Source organism: Engraulis encrasicolus, chromosome 4, assembly GCF_034702125.1.
Source record: "Engraulis encrasicolus isolate BLACKSEA-1 chromosome 4, IST_EnEncr_1.0, whole genome shotgun sequence".
Classification (NCBI taxonomy): Eukaryota; Metazoa; Chordata; class Actinopteri; order Clupeiformes; family Engraulidae; genus Engraulis; species Engraulis encrasicolus.
Genome location: NC_085860.1, coordinates 6,826,742 through 6,843,628, shown reverse-complemented (window position 1 = coordinate 6,843,628; position 16,887 = coordinate 6,826,742). Strand labels below are relative to the sequence as shown.

The following is a 16,887-nucleotide window of genomic DNA, read 5'->3' as shown; positions in this document are numbered from 1 at the left end:
AAAATAACAGTGCATATTTAAAGGGAGAGAGAGAAGAGAAGAGAAGAGAAGAGAAGAGAAGAGAAGAGAAGAGAAGAGAAGAGAAGAGAAGAGAAGAAAAGAGAAGAAGAAGAGAAGAAAGAGAAGAAGAAGAGAGAGAGAGAGAGAGAGAGAGAGAGAGAGAGAGAGAGAGAGAGAGAGAGAGATAACAAGAGAAGGGGAGGAAGGGAAGATACAGTAGGAGAAGAGAAGGACAGGTGAAGTCAGCCAGTGGAAAGATTTAAGACTTAAGGAGGGTGATGCTTGCCTATCTCGTCCAGGTGGGGATGAACATAAACACATGGCCATTCATTAATATTCATGTCATCATCCGCATGCCTTTATTATACGCCTTAACCTCATTTCCCCAACGCAACAGGACCTCCCCCTGTGGGATATGCAGATGGGTATAGGTGGGATGTGAAAGAGTAAAAACCTCAATAGCTGGATAATTGGCCCACAGAGTCCAAATGGGTAAGTACTACTGGCCTTCGATCCCCTTTACAAACTAAACAACAAAACAAAGGCACACACGTTGACGTGCATGCAAAAAGTCATACACGCACGCACACACAGGTTGGTGCCCACACACATGCACACACGCACACACACACGCACGCACGCATGCAAGCACACTCGTACCCACACACAAGACACAAAGACGACCTTTGAACTTTAACAATACACAGTATACAGATTGAGAGCCCTGATAGCCCCTCATATCCCCTGAAACCGTTTTCTACAGCCCCCAATTCTCTTTCTCTCTCTACCTCTCTCCATGTGCCTGTCTTTCGCTCTCCATCTCCATCACGTCCGGGTTGCTCCGACACCTCTGCTGCGCTACGAGGTGGGCATATCAAATCCCTCCACCCACACCCCTCCTCACACACTGCCTCCATGACATTTAGCAGTCGGGAGAGGACACGGACACAAATCCAAGATAATGCATCCCGACATGTCGGCCCTGCCAGCGCAAAAGCGAAGTCATTTTAGCCAATGCGCTGTACACCTTTCCCAAGGAACAGGGGCAGGGAGGGGGAGAAAAGGTCCTGCACAGCCGGGGGCCACTGTGGGTATATCAGGATGATAATATTATACACTCAGGCGGCGAGAGAGAGAGAGAGAGAGAGAGAGAGAGAGAGAGAGAGAGAGAGAGAGAGAGAGAGAGAGAGAGAGAGAGAGAGAGAGAGAGAGAGAGAGAGAGAGAGAGAGAGAGAGAGGGAAAGAAAGAGACAGATACCAGATCAAAGAGACAGATAAAGCCAGAGAGAGAGAGAGAGAGAGAGAGAGAGAGAGAGAGAGAGAATGAGAGAATGAGAGAAAGAGATGGAGGGAGTTGGATCCATTAACAGTACTAGCTTCCAGTGGCCCTGTAAATTAACCTCTCTGCATTATACAGCTGGCCTGCCACTCAGCGCCACACTAAGCCCTTGCACTGACATTAACCAGCCTCTGGCTGCACACACACACACACACACACACACACACACACACACACACACACACACACACACACACACACACACACACACACACACACACACACGCGCATACACACACACACACACACACACACACACACACACACACACACACACACACACACACACACACACACACACACACGTGCACACACACACACACACACACACGTGCACACACGCATACGTATGCGCATACACACACGCACACACGCTCATTCATGCACACAAACCCAAAACAAACCCACACACACACACACACATGGACAAGTAGACATATGCATGCACACAAATGAATGTATACATGAAAAAACGAGCACACACTCACAGTGCTCGTCCATTGCTCAGTTTGAGCCATACCAATGGAATCAATTCATTTTCAATTAAACCTGGCCGATCGTTGTCGCCGTGCTCGCAAAGCATGTTGGGATTCCGGCACGGCGAGCGAGGGACCAACGGCATTTCAAAAGTTGAGCTCCCTTGAAAGTTGTGCAAGTTCCATGTTAACGGCCACGGCTGCTGTACTGCGTTACCCAATGACTGTTGAGCACATGAAGATGTCCCATGATACCTGTGGTCATCACGAAGGTGCATTTTCCTCCGTATAAGTAGATTTTTGACAAACAATGCATGTGCTTATGGTGGCTGGGTTCAAATGATTATGTGCTGTGAAAACAACACATGTGCCGTGGGCGGTAAGAGCACATTGAGCTGTAGGCCTAATTTAGGGGCAGTTGGTTTGTTATATCAATAAAAACGGCTAGAAATGTAGATTGATATACTTCCTGTATATAACTCCCGGGCCATGCGAGCTGCAATCCGTTGGCACTAGGGTATCCGATCCGCTGAGCTGTGATGACGTAGCGTAGTAATGGACGCGTACTGTCATATGCACACAAATGCATGCATGCACACACACATGTACGCACACATGCACACACACACACACAGACAAAATAAAATAAAAATAAACCCAGCCGGTCGGTCACTCTCTCACACACAAAAATGCATAATTATGCACACACACATGCTTTCTCTGCCTCTATGACTATTACTGATGCATATTACTGATGCATATCACCCGTACAGACACACACACACACACACACACACACACACACACACACACACACACACACACCATGGAGGAGGCAGAGTAAAGGCTACTCGCACAGACACAGACACACACACACACTGATGCCGACACACCTGACATTGTATAATGAAGATGTGTTGGAAGGCTTCTTTCCAGTTCACCACGTACCTGTATTGCTGACCTCATGTACTTTCCTATCAGAGAAGACAGAGGCTGCATCTCTCTCTCTCTCTCTCTCTCTCTCTCTCTCTCTCTCTCTCTCTCTCTCTCTCTCTCTCTCTCTCTCTCTCTCTCTCTCTCTCTCTCTCTCTCTCTCTCTCTTCTCTCTTCTCTCTCTCTCTCTCTCTCTCTCTCTCTCTCTCTCTCTCTCTCTCTCTCTCTCTCTCTCTCTCTCCACCCTTTCTTTGAGGTAAGGTAGCACTACCATATACAGGTACTGTCAAACTCTACCTCTCCTCTCCAAGAACAGACAGGATATTATGTCCAACAGACTTTTAGTTGGGCTCTATATCATTTACTTGAGTATTTCATTTCATTCAATTGGTTGGCATTTGTTTATACTGCATACATTTAACTAGGTTACATGATGGATTTTTTTTACATTCGTTCAAACTGGTTGCACTTCTCTGTTATTCACATAAAAGCATAAACAAGCATACAAGCTCATGCACGCACATACATGCGCACGCACACACACGCGCGCACGCACGCACGCACGCACGCACGCACGCACGCACGCACGCACGCACGCACGCACGCACGCACCCACGCACGCACGCACGCACGACAATACCATTGAAAGACAGTATTGATCTCTGACGGTATTATACAACCTCTACCTAAGCAATACTATAAATTAGCCAGACATAGTAAATTATGAGGCGCTAAAAGGTCCAGGTGTTTTATAGCATAACATCATAACTGTATGCATTAGGAGCACATTTTATACGACATGTTGCAATGCTGTTAAGAAAAGTCATAGAAATAAATAAACAAATACTGTAAATAGATCAAATAAGCTGTAAATTACACAGAATGCCTTGGCGAGTTCAGATGACTGGTGTCTGATATTAGGAGTGGCATTATACTCTGTTCGCTGTTTGGTAATTTATCTTGACTTGATTGACACATTTAATTTTGGAGATAATTTCGAGCTCTAATAGGGCGCAGGACAGCGCTTCATATCGCTAATGAATTAAATGAGAGCTCCTTCATTAGGCAATACTGCAGAGTTCATTATACGCCAACAAATTCCCTGAATATTCAACAACAAAATGAGACAAATTATAGTTCAAGCCACGAAGAGTTAACGAGTGCATTTGTGAACAGGTTACTCAGCGGTGAACAGTGAACAGTTACTAACATGTTACTTAGTATGTATGCGTACACAAACTCCCTGAATAGTCAATGATAAAATAAGTCAAATTAGTCCCAACCATAATGAGTTAATAAATTCCTGAAAAAAATGAAGGATAAAAATGGGAAAAAGCAGAAAAAAATAAAGCACTTAGTGGTCTGTGGAATTTCACCTTATTTTTGCCATTTTTGGGAAAATGTGTCCTGCATCAACACATAGCATAGGCATGTCACACCGCAGGAAAATGGAGTCACACCACAGGGAATTCACTGCATTATGGCCATTTTAATCCTTTTGTATACATGACTAACATCTGAGCTCAGCTCATGCTAACTTGATAATGATATTGTGTTTAATCTTAATATGTGTTTTCATTAATAAAAAACGTTTTTTCCTTCTATAAGAGCAGGCACACCTCACCATAGGACACCATAAAATGAACCTAAGCATTGCGTGACAGATTGCAATATGAAGACATATTAAGAGGTTAAGAGTCACCTTAAACTTCCACAGCACTCTCCAATAACTGAGGTACTGACTGGTTAGGAGCCAGTCTTTAAGACCCTTGTAGTTGGCCTTGCAGCTGCCCATTCACAAACATTGACATACATGTCACCCCACAGGACACAATTTGTGTTACGAAATTGAACTTGTAGTTAATATTACTGTCTTGAGTTTTTTCCACATTCACATATCTTAATATGAAGTTAATATTTATGCAATCATGCCAAATGCTTCATACATTATTCAAAATGTTGTTGGTTAATTTATATATATATTATATTCCAGGTTTCATTAATGTTACAGTCACACCGCAGGATATTTGACATATAAACCTTTACATAAATCTTAACAAAAATGTTTCCTCTCATCTAAGACTAATATGAAACATAATGTACCACATCTTCTTTCATTGACATATGTTTTTTAAAGGAAAATAACAGTTTTGTAGGTTTTTAACCAATGTTACGAAAAAACAAGGCGTCACGTCTCCCACTCATATACTCATTTGCCAACATGTGTTTGTGTATAAAAACGCAAATGCCAATGCCGATTTTTTGGTCCAGATGTCAGGTGGCACAACCACAGAAAACGCCCATGAATTAATTGGTAATTGGTAATTAATGTATTGATATGAATATGTTCCTTAAATAATGCACTAAAACAAAAAAAACAAAAAAAAAATCATGTAATCCATACAATCGTGGTATTAGTTGTGGTTGCACCACCCTGACGTGTGCTACTACTAAAACTAACAGCTAATTCTGAAGGAGATCTCTGCAATGCTTTGGATATACTTTTTGGTACCCCAGAAGGTCTGGGTTCGAGTACTGGCGGGGCAACTCTACTCGCTCTTTTTTACAAGATACTTTAAGGGTTTGTGCTTACAAAAACTGCTTCACTGCTAGAACATCCCATGACAAAGTATTAGTACGTCAAATAAATCCAAACCATTGGCAGTTAACACATAACTGCTGTCAATACATTTTTGAAATGCTTGTGCTTACAGAAACTGCCTGCAACAAATAAGTCAAATTAGTCTGAGTTATGCAAAGTTAACAACATATTGAGCACACCAAAGCTGCTTGAATGCTCAACAACAAAATACAACATGCACACAGTAAGTAGATGGCTGCAAGACTTGACTGCACTGGTGACTGGTGAATAAAACAGACAAACAATTCATGGTATTACTCTAAGGCAACAAGAATATAAAGCCCTAGAAAGACAAAATATACGTATATAATAAAAGCAAATTCTAATCCTACAGACCAACACAAACACAAACACACACACACACACTCTCTTTCTCTCTTTCTGTCTCTCTCTCTCTCTCTCACTCAATCTCTCTCTCTCTCCTCAGTCTCTCTCTCTCTCTCTCTCTCTCTCTCTCTTTCTCTCTCTCTCTCTGTCTCTCTCTCTCTCTCTCACTCAATCTCTCAGGTATGCACAGTCATACGCACACACACACACACGCGCGCGCACACACACACACACACACACACACACACACACACACACACACACACACACACACACACACACACACACACACACACACACACACACACGCTTTACTCACATCAGGAGCCGTCCACCTGTTCTGTATCTTCTCCGCCATCTCCTGGGTTCGGCTCACCAGGTCGATGCCCTCGCGACTCTGCAGGGAGGAGCGAGGAGCATGAAACATTAACCATAAGCCAATTACACAAGATATACTGTACCATTCAGCAGGACCCCGCAGAACCATGGCCGTAACTGCCATTGAGGACACAGAGGTCATGTCCTCTGTATTTTTTTTTCGGAAATGTAAAATGTATCTATGATGAAAATCGATCTATGATCAACAATGATAAATTCAGTCTGTATATGCCACCCCCATTTATCCTCAAGACAGTGATTAATGAAAACAAACTTATTAGTGTGACTGAAGAGATTGAAGCATTCTAAAAGGTACAGTATATGCAGTATTTGACCTCGGTATTTTAAAATGTCTCGTTACGGCCCTGCGCAGAACTACGACAGGCAGTGTGGTTGTGTGTATTGGAGGCTTCAGTCGTAATCTTGTGGGAGAAGGCAGCGAAATAAAGTGCACAAAAGAGGATGGTGGCAGGATGACATTCTTGGAGGTGATAACGTCTGACACGTTCACACAGAGGCCCAAAAAGTCACTCATGTTCACACACACGTACACGAACACACACACACACACATGCACACGCTCACACACACACACGCACACTCTCTCTCGCCCTCTCCCTCGCACACACAAACAAATAGACACGTGGCCATTAGTACCGATGCAGCAGTGAAAATGTCATTCTCATGTTCCCTGTGGTGTCCACTGAGAGCACTAAGTACTAACCATGGCCGTAGTTACATTTGAGGTTCCCGAGGTCCGGACCTCGCTCATTTCGTCCGAGATTTTTTTTTTTTTTTAACGCCAAATATGCCCAAATGAATCAAACACACAAAACTCAAAACCTCTGTGAAACGTGCTTTGCAAATAGTGATTAGTGGTCTATGAGTTCTATTTTGCCTTTGTGTTCTGTTTGTGCAAGTGATTCATTAATAGAGAGATAGCAGCCTACACAGTAACGCACCATCAGGAACGTGGCCATTAAGCCTGCCCACGCTGCGCTTGGGCGCTTGAGACGTGTCCTATAAAGCCAAGCGTTTTAAAACAGTGGCCCAATAGGTGGATGTCTTTCACAACTTTGTGAAACCGTTTTAACTGAGTCATTATTTGAAAGAACCAGCCATTGGGTTCTACTTGTAAATCGGAAGGTCTGTAATAAGCGACAGAAAAGGACATAAAAGGAAGTCACCAGAGCGTCTTCAGATGTGGATTTTTACCTGCTTATTTGGTCAAGTGACAAGATTAACGTTTCGAGTTGTCACGACTTCTTCAGAGTCAATCACAGTAAAATGTCCTCATCTGAAGATGTTCTGGTGTCCTCTGTTTGCACTACTAGGCTTATATTTTTCCCATGCAATGAACAAGCGCGCCTTGCGCGCGAGTGGTGCGAGTCGTGGAAGAGAACGCAATTCAGACATCAAACAAGCTTGCTTGAGACACAGGTCGCCAACATGGATGCACAGTTTTAAAACAGTAGCATAGGCATATGCATATGGAGTTATGAGTAGGCTATCGTCTTTGACAACGTTGGCATTTGATAACTAAGTCACTATCTGTCATAAGCCGTCATTTGGTTTTAGATAGGCTAGTGGAAAAAAAGACCGACTGACGCCATCAGCTGCATAAAATAACCAATAAACATTCAAACTTAAGCTCAGCTAAAAGCAGGCTGTCAGATCAAAATAATTTGATTGTAAATTGGAGGGGTTATTATTGCCTGTGTTGATAGACTTTCGTCTTTCGCTTTTGCGTGTACAGAAATACTACTAAAAAAAATAATAATAATAACAAGCGTGCAGGCGATGCGAGGAAAAGAATGTTCAGCTGACAAGACGTTAGTTTTACATAGGCATATAACAGGCAGCAGGCTCCACAACAACCACGCCACAGTCCTAACTTGTTGCCTATGTCAACTTCAAGAAATCATTTGGTAAGTGAAAATAGGCTACTGTTTTTTTTGTTTTTGCTGTACTACCGTTAAAATAGTAGGCTATCCAAATGAAGAAACATATTCGTGTAGCTCGTGGGACTGTCTACCGACTTCAACGGATATTTTGACTCATTTGGCCACTTTGTCATTAGCCTATGCCCATAGCCTACTTTAAGATGGTAGATTAATAATCATATTGACTTTATTGTATTAGGTCAGTGTTTCTCAACTTTTTTTTATGCGAGGCACCCCTTGAATTCATTAAACAAGCCGTAACAGGGCATCGCATCCGATAGTAGACTAACACATTTGGAGACATCACACAACCTAGGCTAGCCTACGTTTGAAGTTGCAGCTTTCTGCGACCTAATATTGTGCGTAAATGGCAGATGAAAGATTCCAGACTAAGTAGGCTATTCATTTTTAAATTCAGACAAATATGTATTATAGCCTGACATCATTTATTTATCAGCCACGTTTCCGTGGCACCCCAGGGTGCAGCACCCTGGTTGAGAAACACTGGATTAGGCTATGGGTTTAAATTGGAGGGACCTTTAGATATGAATGTGTTTAAAGTTTCATGTTAATTTTGATATACCCATTCCACAGAAAACGAGTCACAGAGAGCAGGGCAAACATGTCCAAGAGATTAAAACAAAACACCATGGATGCATATAAATATATGTATTATACATAAACATGTAGGCCTATAAAAATGTACTTTTTTAACAAATATATTTTTAAAAATTAAAAAAATTCGGATTTTCGCATTTTGGACCTCGGTTAACCCAACTTGCTGGCTACGGCCATGGTACTAACCAACCTCAGACCGGAGCAAGGCATGCTGGGAATGAGACATGAAGATGCATCGCTTTTCCTGGTATTGCTGATGCTGAAACACCCAAACTCACACACATGGGCGGCCATACACACAAAAATACACACACACACAGTTGTAGGCACACATAAAAACATGCATACATGGGCATACATGCCCGCACACACATACACAACCACACATGAACACACACACACACACACACACACGCACGCACGCACGCACACGCACACGCACACACACACTGGTCTCAGAGCTTGTTTGTTCAGTCCCAGTGGTAGGCAAGAGCCAGTGTCAGTGTCTTGAGGCTGACTGTACGGTACATGAGGTCATTATACGGATACAGGGGGATGTGACGGTGTTATTTCCCTTCCCCAAACAGATGGGGAATGAATGGACAACTGGAAAACAACTCTCTATGACACACATCCACACACATACCCACATACAGATTGTTACACAGAGATTCCCCTGTCTTGGTTAGAACATTGCTGTTTTTCCCTCTCCCAAGAGGACAGTGTGTGTGTGTATGTTTTGCGTATGGGTGTTTCTGTGGTGTGTGTGTGTGTGTGTGTGTGTGTGTGTGTGTGTGTGTGTGTGTGTGTGTGTGTGTGTGTGTGTGTGTGTGTGCGTGCGTGCGTGCCTGCCTGCGTGCCTGCGTGCCTGCGTGCGTGCCTGCGTGCGTGCATGCGTGTCTCTGTGTGACTGTGTAAGAGGACTTACCCAGACATGGCAGCTGGGCTGGGCTGCAGTGTTTGCGCAGGCTATACATAGACGAATGACGCTTGCCTACCTAGCGGAATAAACGGCAAAGGGGAAGGTCGCTCTCTCCCCTGAACAGTCTGATGGGGATTCAGGAAAACATGCATTTCCTTTTCGGATATTCTAGCGTCTACGCAAAGGTGCTTGGGTGGTTGTATTTGTATATTTTTTCCATCCTCCATTACTTGGGGCCATTACTTATTCTGTCTTTATTTGACAGCAGGGTTGGGGAACATAAAATCTGATCTATGTGTGCAAGTGCTCATGAACACCTGTGCTTGTGTGGCTGTTTTTGTTTCTGTTTGTCTCAATGTCAGATGCCAGGCTGTGTGCACGTCTGTGTGTGTGTGTGTGTGTGTGTGTGTGTGTGTGTGTGTGTGTGTGTGTGTGTGTGTGTGTGTGTGTGTGTGTGTGTGTGTGTGTGTGTGTGTGTGTGTGTGTGTGTGTGTGTGTGTGTGTGTGTGTGTGTGCTTGTGTGCGCCTCATTTGCCTGTTTGTATATTCATCTATTTGTTGTGCATATCCTTGCATGTGATGTTTCTGATTTGGAAACGTGTGTTAGGAAAGCCTGTGTGTCTGTATACCCACCTGTCTCTCCTTATTTCGGTGAGTAATTGTCTTTGCATGTTGTCTGTTTGTATCTGGGTGTCTCTGTGTCTATGGGTTTCTGCCCATCTGTTTGTGTATCTGCATGCGGATGTGAGTGTGTTCTTCAATCAGGATGTTTGCAGAATTGTTTGTTTGTCATTACTGGCCTCAAATAAAGAATGTGTGTGTGTTTGTACGAGTGAGTAGTGTGTGTATGTCTATGTGTGTATGTGTGTGTGTGTGTGTGTGTGTGTGTGTGTGTGTGTGTGTGTGTGTGTGTGTGTGTGTGTGTGTGTGTGTGTGTGTGTGTGTGTGTATCTCACCTTCTGCCAGAGGTAGGCCTCGCGCAGCGTGATGATCTCATGCTGCCGATGCTCCCCCTGCACGGCGCACACCACGCAGATGATCTTCTCGTCCAGCTTGCAGTAGAGTGAGCCCTCCTGGTTGTGCTCCCTGCAGCGCAGTCGCTCCACGCTCACCGTCTCCTTCCTCCCAGCAGAACCCCCTGCCTCCGACTGGTCTGGTTCCGCACCTCCCGTAGCCCCTCCAGCATCACCACCATCACCATCATCATCTCCAGCCCTCTCCTCCTCCGGCCCCATCCCACCGTTCAGGCACCCTTTGTGGGCACCAGTGCCGCTCTGGCCCCCCTGATCCTGCTCCACCACCTCCATCTCCTCCTGCCCCGTGTCTGCTGCTGCACCTCCACTGCATGAAGATCCAGGTGGTCCAGACCCAGCCCCAGCAGCAGCAGAACAGGCAGCTGTATCCCTGGTCGGAGGACCTCCATGGTGGTTCTCAGTGGTGGCCCTTACCCTCTGAGTGGTGCCGGCGGAGCCCTCGGGGTAGTAGGGTATCATTTGGTGGCGCGTGCTGAGCGCGTGTTTGTCGGCGTGCGGCGCGCAGAAGGCGAAACGACACACCGGGCAGACGTGGGTGGCCGGCTGGGGTTCGTCTGGCTCGCAGGCATCGCAGGTGCCGTCCATCTCGGGTTCGTCTAAATCACCCTCTTCTCCTCCTGCAGCCATTTCCTGGTCCTTGGCGTCCCAGCATGCATTGCGTTCTGCCATGATGCACCACTGCTAACTGCTGCTGCAAGGACTCGGAGGACCTAAGGGGCCGGTAGAGGGTATGTTATAAATAGCCAAGGCTGCTCACACACATGCACACACACACAAGTAGACAGGCACACACACTCTCCCTTTCTCTCTCACACACCCACACACCCACACACACACACCCACACACACACACACACACACACACACACACACACACACACACACACACACACACACACACACACACACACACGCTATTACTGTGAAGCTAAATGCTTCTGTGCTTAAGTCAGCTGTCCCTGTGCTAAGCTAAATATGTCGTTAGACCTTGTACCTTCACACTGCATCTTTTTTACCCACCTCCCTTTCATTTTCTTTCTTTCTCTCTCTTCTCTCCCACTCGTCCAACAGCAATTCCATTTAGGAAAGGCCACATGTTCACACATGCACCAACGCATACTCACACATAAACAGACTGAATGTGCACTTTGGCTCATTAAACTTGTCAAACGCACTCACAAAGCGAAAGTGTCAAACTGCTGTTTGCATGGCACATGCGCACAAACACACACAGGCACACATGCCCACACTGTTCTGCATGGATCATGTGGCTCTTGAGCATATAAATTAAAGTCAAAAGACCTGAAAACAACCCCCCCCCCCCACACACACACACTCCCCTGCTTTTATTTTCCTTTCTTCCCTTCTTCCTTCCGTCATTTGCTCAGTGACACCCCACCACCACCACCGCCCACACCACCACCCTCTTCTCGCGCCACTGCCTGACCCTTCCCAGTCACCCCTGCCTTTGTTCACCTCCTCTCTCTCTCTCTCTCTCTCTCTCTCTCTCTCTCTCCGTCCAAGAGTGCAAGAGTGCCTCTCTGTGGGAGCCAACGGAAGAATGAAAGCTGAATGAAGCCCCCCCCCCTCCCCACTTCTGTTTGTCTGCCACATGTAGTTCCCCTCTCCCTCTCTGTCTCCGATACTAGATCTCTCTCTCCTTCCCTCTTCTCTCTCTCTCTCCCCCTTCTCTCTCTCTCTCTCTCTCACACACACACTTTCCCCCTTCCCCCTTCTCTCTCTCTGTCTTTCACCCTTCTCTCTCTCTCTCTTTCCCCCTTCTCTCTCTCTCTTAATCACTGTATTGCATTGCTTGTGTGTTTCACAGAACAACATGCCTTCAGTTCTTCAAAATAAAGCACTCTAACTCTCTCTCTCTCTCTCTCTCTCTCTCTCTCTCTCTCTTTCATACACAGACATGCATATACAAACACAGACACACACACTTCAGTTGTCCTGTGGGCCTACCCGTCTGCGGCTGCTGCAGCTGCTGTGTGTGTCTGCAGGCAGCTTTGGAAGACGTGCTCCGTATATGTCTTCTTCCTCCTCTCCCCTTCTCTCCCTTTCTCTCTCTTCCTCTCTCCTACAATGTCTTTCTATCCCCTCTTTTCCCCCCCGCTCTCTTTACCTTCCCTCACTATCTCTTTTCCTTTGCTTGTGCCAGCAATTCTCTCTGTAGCTGGCCAGCTTTCTCTGAGTTTCACTTTGTACTGACAAACACTTCCTGGTTTTGCACTGCAGCACCGTGTGTTGATTTTTCTGTGTCACTTCCTGCTTCTCGGCTGCAGCCAGAGCCGACCGGTGGCTGGCGGCGGAACAGGCCGAGCAGGCAGCAGCAGCAGCAGAGAGGGAGGGAGGGAGGGAGGGAGGGGGCGGAGGGAGAGGAGAGGGGGTGGGGAGAGGGGAGGGGAGAGGAGTGGGGAGGGGAGAGTAAGGCAGGGGAAAGAAGGCAGAGAGAGACAGAGGGAAAAATAGAAAAGGAGTCAGTGACAACCACTTACTCACCAGCAACCGCAACTCAGCAGCAGCACTTATATGACTCACTAACCTCACAGAATAAGGCAATGTCACTCTGAATGACATAATGCCAACAAACCTATTTGCTGCCATGATTTTATAAGTCACATTTAGTTTAGGCTACATATTATTTTATTCCCAACACTATGGTCAAAAACATAGGTTTCTTCATATTATGCAATACCTAATTAAAAATGTAGGGTGCTTATTTATACCAGTGGTTCTCAACCTTTTTTGAAGATATGCCCCATTGGCCCCCAACGCCCCCTTGACATCTTCATAAGACTGACAAAGCCCTCCTTAGTATTAAAAAATAAATGGACTAATGCCCCCCCATGTCAACTAAGCACTAACCCTGTATTCTTTTCAACAGCCCCTAGAGCTCTCCAACGCTCACTGGGGGGCTGTTGAGAAGCGTTAATTTATACCTACAACAACAAATAAATAAATACATGGCTTATTTCCAACATACATAGTAACTGAGAGACTATATCCATTTGCCTCAGCACTGAGAGGTAGAACTACAGCAGTGTTATTCCACACCTCCACACAGTCGACAGCAGTTTTCTACCATCCAATGTCAAGTGTGGCAGCTACGCTGCTCTGCTTTGGTACTTACAGAAGGAGTATCATGATTTACATCTTATGAATATTCTCCTCTCCATTAACACGTTCCACAAGAGGTGCAGAGGCCTCCGTTGTTGATGGACAGATTGATTGGAGTGTAATCAGACAAATGTTGAGATGGCATTTACTATGGTGACATCATTGAGGACAACTGAGAGAAAAAAATACAAAAGTTTTATAAGGTCAGAATTCTGGAACATTCATGGTGAAGTGGCCTCTACCCCAAAGAAGTATTTTGTACAGTAAGCGGAACCCTTACATCATCTAAGCAAAATAACCCTTTTTAATTATGAATGTGTATACTTGTCTGTGTAATGTAAAAAGGAAATACAGAATAAGCAGCAGACTGTGTAGAAGGGGGGCTTCATTTGTTGCACTGACTGATGCTGAAGGCAACAAGGCATTGAATATTGAGTTTCACAACACGATGCAGCGTATTATTGCATCAACAACAAGGTCAACTCACTGTGTCATTTCAGTTTTGGCCCGCTGAGGACAGTAACAGCGTTTAGGATGTCTCATCGTGATCCCTCCGAGGACACAAGAAGTTAATTATTTTGGTCAACGGTGTCCTCTGGTGACCAAGCCCGTGACATAAATTTCAAATGCACAACACTAACTGTCAGTACCCAGAACCAGAACAGGTGTGGCTAATTAAGGGAGGCATGAAGCACTGAAGAGTAACTCTCAATTTTTTAATTTTTTTTTAGAACTCTGCTGTCGAATACTCAATGGCAACCACTGCTTGCTGTGAGGACCAATTAGTTAGTTGCTGGGCCTAGTGGGTCAACCAGAACAGGTGTGTTCTGACAGTAGGCTCGTTCGTGACGAAGCAGTAAGATTTTTGCTAGGCAGTGGGCATGCACACTTTGCCAGTTTGATGCTAGAATTTAACCAGAATGCATCAAACTGGTGCTCATCCCCACTGCCTAGCAAAAATCTTACTGCATCGTCAAGACCGAGCCCAATTACTCTTCAGTGTTCATTAGCTAAGTTAGATTTTACTAGAACTACTAAACTCTTGCCCAAAAGGCAAGCCCACTTTTAGCATTTTCTAAGAGAATGCAGTCTAGATTAAAGATATATTTTTGTTGTGCTACACTTTTCCTACCAACCTGCCGCGGCCCCCACTTTGAAAACCACTGATCTAAACAAAAGAACCCTATTTAATCATGAATGTTTATAATACAGAAAATACAGAAAAAATACAGAATATGCAGCAGACTTTGTAGAAGAGGAGGCTTCATTTGTTGCACTGACTGATGCTGAAGGCAACAAGGCATTGAATATTGAGTTTCACAACACGATGCAGCGTATTATTGCATCAACAACAAGGTCAACACTGTGTCATCTCAGTTTTGGCCCACTGAGGACAGTAACAGCGTTTAGAATGTCTCATCATGATCCCTCCGAGGACACAAGAAGTTAATTATTTCGGTCAACGGTGTCCTCTGGTGACCAAGCCCGTGACATAAATCTCAAATGAGCCATGTGCAAATTAGATTGAGAGCTATTTTTACCAAGACAGGAATGCGGTCTTCGTTCTCCTCCGAGAATAGATTCCAGTGATGGACTTCTGATAGCTCTCCCTGAGGAGTTTCTTGCAGCATCTCTTGACAGATTGGTGAGTCAAGACTGCCAGTATAGGCTTACCTAGCTCTCAGTCGATGCAAATCGATCACATGTGATATTTGCATCTGATTTTTGCTCCCGATGAGCTGCTTTAGTTTTAGTTGCTTTCCTTCCTTATTTGTTTTATCTTTGGTATTGGCCAACGTTGTTAAAAACAGTAGTTATGTTTCAAGGCTGGAAGCTATGTTATAAAACTACTCTTTCTACACAAAGTTGGCATATTGAAAAGTGTTGTTTATTTTTGCTTTTTTTCTGTCAGCTTCATGAGTTTTGGTATTTTGCTGAGTCTCATGACATTTGTCACAATGTTATAGTGTTGTTCATCTTGTCTATTTGTTTTTGGCAGCTCTGTGTTTTCTCCTGGAAATTCTCCATCAGGAGGAAGTGAGTAGTGTCTTTTGGCTTTTTTTGTATTTATTTATTTGTTTATTTCCCCCCAGTGGCTGCCAATTGCAACCTACCTGATGAAAAATGATGACAACTTGTCTGTTGAGATTTAAGATGCGAGCTGTTTATCCTAAAAGGTATAGCCGAGCCAACCAGCTGAATCTAAGACAATGTGCAGTTCAGAGCCATTACAGGGGCCTAGAAAGATATATGACAAAATCTATTGTGTAATATGGATAATGCAGATGGATGTCTTCAGACTCGATAGCCCAAAAACAGACGCTAATCAGCATTTCTCAAGGTCTTCCAGAGGGTTGCGGAACATCCAGAGGGAATGACTGAAAACCCTGACACTTACATATCAGATTCGTCAAGGACTGGCAAGCTTCTGTTCCATTTGCAGTGCTCAGCAACTTTTTGGCCTGCTGACTGGAACATCTGAGATATTGGCATTTCAGCACGTTGGACGGATGAGATGCAACACATCCAGTTGACATTAAGTAGCCTGAGCATAGCATAGCTGCCAACTCTTCTTATTTCCCAGGTTCATCCCCTTATTTCCCAGGTTCATGCACTTCAGTGCCTTCACTCCCTTCCCCACTCCCTTTTTTGTCCCAGACATCTGATAAAATATATACAGTCCAAACATCTTAATAAATGTCTAAATCAATATGTTCCATTGACTCTAAAAGGTTCTGTTTTTGTAACTCGAAATGTGAGCAGATTTGAGATTCTAAAAGGTCTAGGTGGCAATGCAAAGATGACAGCTTGAATACATTTAGGGCGAATTTACAATCTACCGCACAGAGGTACTGAGTGCTTTTTGAGCAGAGATGTGTCCCAAGTGAATGGACAGGGGGTGAGATGGATGCCTTAGGCGACACTCCTGGGGTGAAGTGAAATAGAAGATGAGCTAGTTTCACAAGGGAGCAGGGTCCCTGGCCTCGTATCTTATTCAACCTTGTGGTGCTTTTTTCCCCTCTGACAGTTTCCTTCAGGAGTCTGCCACACTGGCACGGCTCCTGGAAAGCTGTAGAGTAGAGGTATCCAACAGGGCACAGCTACTCTTTGTCACAGCCTGTTCTTTCTCCCTTTCCCCCGGTCTCTCCACTG

At 44.8% G+C, this 16,887-nt stretch overlaps 1 protein-coding gene across 1 annotated transcript in view; it reads right to left on the bottom strand.

Annotated features, from left to right (window-relative positions):
* Nucleotides 1–13,846, bottom strand: part of trim44 (tripartite motif containing 44) — a 98,669-nt gene extending 84,823 nt beyond the window's left edge. The window contains exons 1-4 of the mRNA XM_063195981.1: nt 13,748–13,846; nt 12,580–12,916; nt 10,534–11,321; nt 6,036–6,113 (exon numbers count right to left, since the gene is read on the bottom strand). Of these exons, the coding sequence (XP_063052051.1) occupies nt 6,036–6,113; nt 10,534–11,280 (825 nt within the window). The 5' untranslated portion in view covers nt 11,281–11,321; nt 12,580–12,916; nt 13,748–13,846. The remainder of the gene's footprint in view (nt 1–6,035; nt 6,114–10,533; nt 11,322–12,579; nt 12,917–13,747) is intronic.
* Nucleotides 13,847–16,887: the final 3,041 nt, after the last annotated feature.